Source organism: Centropristis striata, chromosome 20, assembly GCF_030273125.1.
Source record: "Centropristis striata isolate RG_2023a ecotype Rhode Island chromosome 20, C.striata_1.0, whole genome shotgun sequence".
NCBI lineage: Eukaryota > Metazoa > Chordata > Actinopteri > Perciformes > Serranidae > Centropristis > Centropristis striata.
The window spans coordinates 5,910,553-5,919,117 of record NC_081536.1 but is presented as its reverse complement, the minus strand read 5'-3'; the positions used below and the strand labels follow the sequence as shown (position 1 = coordinate 5,919,117).

The following is an 8,565-nucleotide window of genomic DNA, read 5'->3' as shown; positions in this document are numbered from 1 at the left end:
CATTATAAGCATACTTAAATGCATTATAGGGTCAGGATTACAATCGCATTATAATGCTTTGTAACAATGATTATAATGCATTGTAACAATGACTCAGTTTGAACATAAAATGCATTGTTTTTGTACATTTTTCAATTGAATATATGTCGTAAAGGATTTCAAATTATCTCATTCTGTTTGATTAATGTTTTACACAATGTCCCAACTTTTTTGGAATCTGGGTTCTACACTATGATCCTTACAAAAACAATACCGGAAAGTAACCACAAATTATGAAGTATTGTGATACCTGACATAACAGCAATTTGGATATTTTTGAGTGCTTAAAACTAGAATTATACAATACAGCTTGTAATGCATTATACGTTTGTTTTAAATGTATTATAGACATGGGCGTCATAGAAAGTGTTACCCATCTCTTTTTTTCTTGTGATATTTATATAGCTTAAATCATTAGAATCACTGTACAAACAATGAACACAGAACAATGAAAAAACTTTGTTTAGTTCATCTAAGTACAAAGAAAAGCAGCAAGTTTGAATCATAAAGAGGCAGTACAGTACACGTTGCTTCCATAATACTGCATGACATGACTGGAGGAAGATACACAGCTTTAGGGTCGACTACAGCTGGTTGTCTGCTGGCTGTCTATGTGATCCTACAGTATGTTAGTGGATGTGAAATGGATCTACGGTAACAACATGTAGTCCTCTGAAATAAGCCTGGGTTGCCATAGTGACACTGCCAAGGGTTAACCGTAACACAAGAGAAACAGCACTGACGTGTTTATGAAACACAATAACACTAAAAAGGTCCTGTGGAAGGAGTTACCATCTTGTTTCAGGACAATTAAACATGTTACAAGGCAAACACACAACCACTACAGTCTTTTTTTTTCTTCTTTGCATTGTCATACAGATGATTTTGACGATCGGCAGATATTTATTATAAAGACATGAGGCCAAAGCAGAGCAGAGGACATGGCAGCAGGCCTGAATCATTTCCTAAACTGTGTGTGATTGTGATGAGCAACAGTGGGAGCAGCACAGATTAATGGCTGTGTGTAAAGGATCCATCAGAGGTCTGATTAAAATGAGTTACAACACATTTCGACAGCTCTTCTTGTAATACACACACGCCAGAGAACAACCTCATTACACAAACATCAAAGAATGCAGAGAGCAAAGTATCCTCTCAAGTCTCCATAAAAGTGGAAAATTAAAAATTCCATTTGGATTAATGGAACGGATTAACTAGCATCTTTTTAACTGAACTGAACTGTGCACAAGCTAATTAAATGGTATCACTCAGGTGGCAGCGGCCAGATCCCTGTTCCCTCTGTGTGCAGAGATAATACACTAATAAGTGTCTAATAAGCGCAGTGGCTTGGCTAATTTTACTGCCGTTGGACAGTTACAGCTGCAGAGCTGCTGCAGCAGCAGGCTGCGGTCAGTCAATTATACAGCACCACCTGCTGTGGATACAACGTCCAGTCTGTTATAGGTCTGTCCACAGCAATGCTGCGTTCCTGCTACAGGGAGGGTCAGAGAATCTAATTTATTATGACAAATTTGGTGTTTTTGGTTAAATCAAGAGTGCAATAAATCACATTTTGGAATTCAGGCGTGGGGCAGTAACAGGGGCCGACTATAAGAAAAGTGCATTTTCAAAAATGAAATAGGGAATGTATGATTTTGGGATAAACTCCTTCTGCTGCATTTAATCTCTGCAGCAAAAAAGTTTAATTAAACCTGTAGAGCTACAACAGTACTTTGAAGTTATTAATACAGGCACACAAAATAAAGCTTAACAAGCAACCATTAAAAAAATCTAATGAGTTAAATTCATTAACAAACAAAAAACAGACTGATATCAACAATGTGTATTACTTCACTAGTCAGGGGGACAAAGTGTGTTTTTTTTAGGGTTGTTTCATGCATACACTTATGTGCACAAACACCAGCTGGTCCTACCAAACATTAAGAAACGTCAAGCTAGTCACAGACACAGAAAGACTCCAGTGACCGACTGACAAACTCCTCACATCTCTTCTCACGATGTGGAGACGATGATCATAATTCCCCTGGATGCCCACACAAAGTTAATTCACAATTATTAAAGTTGGACTGAATGGCCGACCGCTTGATTTGCACCACAGAGCGAGTCGTCCGTTCTCTGCCAAACCTCCGAGGTCACTCGGTGCTCTCCTGGCCCAGCTCCACTTCCTCTTCGCCAACAATGGCCTCTGGCACGCCTCCCTCTCCCTGGAACAGCTCCTCCATCAGCTGCTCGCCAGCGCTGCCGGCCCGTGATGCCCAGAGGGCGGCACCCTCCCGCATGCCCAGTGTGCGCAGCAGCCGTGCATACTCCAGGAACGCAGCCTTGATGAGTTTATGTGCAGATGCAGGTGAAGGAAAACTTTTCATGGTGCATAAACAACACTGTGAGCCAATGATCGCTGTCAAAAATATGAAGTATTATAGTTTGTATTTCTTTAACTGCCCGTGCAAAGTGACACGACAAGATAAACTCGTGTTGTCAAATATGTAGATTTTCGATTCGGAATATTTAAAACCGTTTCAATTGTTATTCTCCACACTATTACTACACAGGTAGCAGCTGTGCTCATATTGTTCTGTCTTCTCTCCAACAGTGAGTTGAAACACACAACGCTGCAATGCACACAAAGCCCCGCCTCCTCTCACTCACTCACATCGCTGTCTTTTGTCTCTTGTCCCATTTGCTTCAGTTGAACATAGTAATTTGGGAGATTTGTTATCTTGTTAGCTCATTAAAGATGGCAAATGCAGAGCTTTCAACAAAGAAAAATGCCAGGAGTGCTGTTTGGAAGAACTCAGGGATTTGAGGCAAATTAACAAGAAAAAGACAAAAGGATACTACGAGTCCATGTGCGAGGAAAGTTAGAAAGCAGTGCTAACAAAAGTTTTCTGTGTTCATGTGCTGTTTCCCTGAGAGGAGTGACTAAAAACTAGAAACTCTGAGATAAACTATAAAGTATAGCCTCCAGAACGTCTACCACGTCGAAACAACACCTCTCTAAAACAGCTTCAACATAAACTTGTCTTTATCACCTTCCTAAAGGGAGGATTTATTGCAGGACTGTTGCATTGACTGCATTAGCTTGAGCATTTGAATGTCTTCAGTCTTACTGCACTGCGCCTCGTGCTGCTGCTGATGGTCACAAAATTGTAGATGAGTTGGACACACACACCGCCTGGGGACTGCACCTGAGTTTGTGTTGGGGCCCGGTTTGTGTTTGGTTTCACAATAAATCTGTGACTCACCTTGATTTCTAAAAAATAAATAAATAAATAACAAAGCAGATATTAAATCATACGCCCACTAACTCTGAAATTGAGATATTTTTACTTGTTGAAAGACAGCTTGGCCCTGCACAGGCTTACTCTGCTAATGGTCTGGACGCCATTAATCATAAATCACTTAGTGGCTACAAGCCAGTTCTGACCAATGAACAAGCCAAAGGGGAATGTCTTCGATTTAGTGTGCATATAATAATTAGACATTTCGAGATGAAATATTATTTTGGGGTGAATCTCTTTTTTCATTTTTTTCTCTCTATCTCTTTCTCTCTCTCTCTCTCTTGTCTTTGTGTGTACTGCTAAATATGGAGTTAAACAAGTTAAAAATGATAGAATATTAATATGATATAATAATATATCATACAACACACATTTTATACAAGCTATTTACATTAAAATTGATGATAAAAAGGGTTGACTTGTAGAACTGAGCGTTGTCATACTATTATCATTATAGGTTAAGTTTAATTCTAATATATGTTCAATGTATGTTTGAGTACTGCTACTGGATGCTTGGAGTATCCATCCAAGTAACCATCCATCCATCCATCCAAGTATCCATCCATCCATCCATCCAGCCATCCAAGTATCCATCCATCCATCCATCCATCCAAGTATCCATCCATCCATCCATCCAAGTATCCATCCATCCAAGTATCCATCCATCCATCCATCCATCCATCCAAGTATCCATCCATCCATCCATCCATCCATCCATCCAAGTATCCATCCATCCATCCATCCATCCATCCAAGTATCCATCCATCCATCCATCCATCCATCCATCCATCCAAGTATCCATCCATCCATCCATCCATCCAAGTATCCATCCATCCATCCATCCATCCATCCAAGTATCCATCCAAGTATCCATCCATCCATCCATCCAAGTATCCATCCATCCAAGTATCCATCCATCCATCCAAGTATCCATCCATCCATACATCCATCCACTAACAGTGGGACACTGGTCTCTGTCCTTTAAGTCACACAGTAAACAGAAAAAGGTGTTTTTTTCCAGGAGTTCTAAAAGTTCTCTGCAGTGATCAAAGTGTGATAAGATGTGCTCCGCAGAGCATTTAAATTGTCCTTCATTGTGAAAAAGCTCTCTGCTCTCAAGTGCACGTCTGTAGTAGAGATGGACAGAGTTAGGAGGGGAGCTAACTCTGGCTCTAAATGGCCCTCAGAGTGCAGTAATGGCTTTTCAAAAAGGATATTGGAAGAGTCGTTGGCCTCCATCACCCCGTACTTCAGGCAGGCTTCGATGAAGAGGGCGGCGCGATCAAAGTGCCTCATGCTACCCGGGAGATAGAGACAGGGAGAGAGAAAGAAAGACACAGGCAGAAGGAGGTGAGAGCTATCGTCAGAAACTTGATGTGTCTGTGATCCTAAAGCATACATCAACCCTGTCGTCCTGATGGTGCTCTAATTCTCCACAAGAGCTTTTACTGCCAGAGGCATCTTAGAACACAAGCTGTCAGAGAGGAGGACAAGTAGACCGACAGCTAATCGATGCACGAAGAGAAGATATGTGGTCAGAGTCAGACCATACCATACACTGTCACACACTCAAGTGTTTATGTTCGGGAATGAAAGAAACAGAAAGAAGTCACAAGGGAAACACATTTTACTGTTAAAAAGTGAATCTCAGTTTTGAGAATCAATTATCAGATTCTATGTATTCCTGTGAATTGAATAAATACATTACAGTAAATGGGAGGTTTTTGTGCTTCTCATTTGATCGTACCAGCATCAGCTCTTACCTGTGGAGCATCTCTCCTACTTTGTAAAAACAGCCGAGGGAAAGCAGCACCAGGATGGCTTTGGACTTCTGGTTGACCTGCGGGGAGCACAGGTGCTCTGCCCAGCGCTTCAGCACATCAGAGCTCTCTGCAGGGCTCAGGCGCACCTGGAAACACACAACATGCAACACACTAAAACTTCTTCAAAGCTTACGGTACGGTAGAAGAACATGGCAGTGTTTGGCAGCTCTGGCTTTATTTCGCTGATGTAATACTTGCAGTGCTAATACTTAACTAAACTAAACTAACTACTTTGGGCAGTCTGTGGTCTAGAGGTTAGGAATCGGGCTGCAACTGGAGAGTCGCCGGTGCGAATCCCGGTACTGACGGGTATAGGACTGAAGTGCGCTTGAGCAAGGCACCTAACTCCCCTGCACAGCTCCCCGGGCGCAGTAATATGCTCTCAACTCAACTTTATTTGTAAAGCACTTTAAAACAACAACAGCCGCAACAAAGTGCTGTACATAAACAAACAGAACAAGAGACAATAAAATAAATAAAACAGGAAATAAACACTAAAATAAATAGATTCATTGCTTTTTAAAAGACAATTTAAAAAACAATAAATAAAAGCAAACCATAAAACACTAAAAACAAGAGCAGAGTCTCATGCGTGGTTAAAAGCCAAGGAATAAAAATAGGTTTTAAGATGACTTTTAAAAATGCTGCCCACTGCTCCTTGCATGGTGTGCTCACTTGTGTGTAAAAAAGAATGGGTTAAATGCAGAGGTTGAATTTCCCCATTGTGGGATTAATAAAGTAATCTTCTTCTTCTAAAGCTTCTAAGAATACTTATTAGAACATGTTTGCAAGGAAGTAGAAAAAATAATCACTAAATAAGTTTCAGAAATGAGATATATGCAATTATAATGTCAAAAACTCAAGCAAATGCACACACAGTAAGTACATCGTTAACACCAACCAGCGCCGACATGCCCACACACACACAAACTATCCAAACATTACACAGTATCTGATGTTTCCTGTTGATGGACGGCGTCATGCTGAGTTACCTTGGCCAGCCAGGCGGCTCGGTTCCACTCCCCGTAGGTCTGCAAGTAGCGGCAAGCATCGGCCGCCTTGTCAATCAAACACAGCAGCTGTACTCCCTCTGACAGACGGAAAGAGGAGGATTGGACATGGATGTGAGATGAAAAAGTGATGACTTGTCACCAAGCAAGGTGGCAAACTGGCCAGACTAATGTTAATTTTGTCAGCTATTTTTTAATTTAGTCTTCGTCAAATGTCTTTTTTCGTTTTTAATATATTTATTCAACCGTTTTAGTTGACTAAAAGTCTGCTTTGTAGTTTTAGCTTAAAAGAAAACTTTTATAATGTAGCTTTTATAAGGGAAGTGTTGATATTTTAGTCTTCTTTAGTCCTCAGATTATGTTAAACATTTCTGTCAATCAAGCCAAAACCAATTATTTTGTCATTTTAGTCCAACTTCTTTCACTGAATATTTTATTTGATCACTATCTGATGAAAAAGACAGGCTGAATTATTAAAAATGCAGCTTCGCAGACAGTGTCTGGTCTAGTGATCTGATGATATCAAATCAAAGAATACATCAAGTCACTCAGTCATCCGGACTGTTGTCATTATGTGCTGTAGTCCTGATGTCACACACTGATGCTTTGAAAAATATATAGTATCTAGAGTATCTCTTTTTTTTGGTCAATGACAATAGAGAGAGATTTTGGTAATATTTTTTTTAGTTTTAAACTCCATTTTAGTCTTGTCTTCTTTTGTCAACACTACTGCATGTTGATGCAGTCACAGTGTAAGTGTGTGTGTAATGCAGCAGTAAGGGACTTTTATTTTGTGTTTGGCTGCTCCAGTGTTCCCACGCTAACTGCTGTTAGAAAACTCTCAAGGGTCTGACACTGTGGCCCGCTTAGACCTGGTTCTTCTGTGCCTCACTTCCCTCCAGCCAGCCGGCCAAACGGTGGAGTCCTCCTGCAGTGTGGTGTCAGTAGGGTGGGGGAAGCAGTGAGGCAAATCTCTGCTGCCAGATGCTAGTGCTGTCCACCTCCTGCTGGAGCTGCGACTGCAGGACGCTGTTGGCAGCAAAGCTGACCTGTGCATGGCAGGCTGGTTGATGCTACAGGCCCTGCTGGAGTCTGAGCTAAAGGAGGTTCTGGGGACCATAATTTCCTCTAATATTGTTGGAATTGTACCAATGCCACGAGACAGGCATTGCGAACAACTATTTTGGCATCTGGATTAAACTGAGGCTGTTTAAGAAGCAGATAAAAGTTCCAGCTACTTTAAAGAAGTTGGTGCAGTCTTGTCTTAGTCATTGGAAAAAATAGTAGTTTAGAACATTTTCTGTCATGGTTTTCACTGATGAAAGTAGCTCTGGCCCAGAACCAGTGTGATGACCCCTTTACACACTGAGTGTGCGGTTGCCAAACTCATTATGCTACAAGTGGATCATGTCCACTCCAAAATCTATATGAAAAAAACTATAGGTTTGTGAGCAAGCACTCTTTTTTCAGGTGATTAATAGCTCAATAAAACCTTTATGAAACATATCATAATAAAAAGGCGTCTGGCTCATTTAAAAGCCTAAAGAGCTTAAAGAGATGAATTATTTAATAATAGTTTAAGGCCATTCCAAGGCTGCAGACACCCACATAATAAATGCTGCTCATACTCATTAAATAGGACCAGATATGCAGTAACACTACCTGCTAGCTTTCCATTGGCGATCATGTTGGTGGCCACTAGTTTGATGGTGGACTGCGAGGGTCCAGAGGAGGTGATGGTGGTCACCAGGCAGGCCTTCAGCGAGTCGCAGTAGTAGCTGGAGTTGTCTGCACTCGTCTCCAGCAGTAACTGCACCGCCCGGTCCGTCTGAGAGCCACAACAAAGACATGAGGATGTAATGACAGAGGTCGCAGAGAGAAACAAGGCATCGGCAGCTCAGACGGGTAACCGATGTGAGAGCTGAACAAGACAGAGTAACAAGGGGAAATTATGTTCATTATCATGCTTTTCATCTGGTGTAGATGAAGGCTCAAGCTCATGCTCGGGTCAGATGGAGCTGGCCTCAGCCTGGCTGTCTATCTGAGCACTGCACCTCCAACACACAGCATGCTGATTGCAGCCTGTGATTAAAGGGAGAGTGGTGACATTGAGAGGGGAGAGAGGTGACTCCAATCCCCACAGGCTGACACACAAGGGAGGACACAGGCAGCACTTATCGTCCATCTTGCTTCATTAGACTCCAAAGCGCCAATATGACCTATTTACCATCATGGCAATATGCACCTATGCCCAGCTATGGAGTGTGAAGGTCTCAGTGTGTGTGAAAGAGTGAAGGGGAGGGCATAGTCTAAAGGCTGGAAGTAGCTCTGTCACATTTATTTTTTAAAAGAGGTTCAAGCTACAAACCAATAAAACCAACCACCGCTGGG

At 41.6% G+C, this 8,565-nt stretch overlaps 1 protein-coding gene across 1 annotated transcript in view; it reads right to left on the bottom strand.

Moving 5' to 3' along the window:
- Window positions 1-532: 532 nt before the first annotated feature.
- The window catches only part of wdr11 (WD repeat domain 11), a 79,407-nt gene continuing 71,374 nt past the window's right edge, over window positions 533-8,565 (bottom strand). Inside the window, exons 25-29 of the mRNA XM_059359213.1 lie at window positions 7,837-8,002; window positions 6,157-6,254; window positions 5,105-5,250; window positions 4,559-4,638; window positions 533-2,395 (exon numbers count right to left, since the gene is read on the bottom strand). Coding sequence (XP_059215196.1) covers window positions 2,193-2,395; window positions 4,559-4,638; window positions 5,105-5,250; window positions 6,157-6,254; window positions 7,837-8,002 — 693 coding nt within the window. The 3' untranslated portion in view covers window positions 533-2,192. The remainder of the gene's footprint in view (window positions 2,396-4,558; window positions 4,639-5,104; window positions 5,251-6,156; window positions 6,255-7,836; window positions 8,003-8,565) is intronic.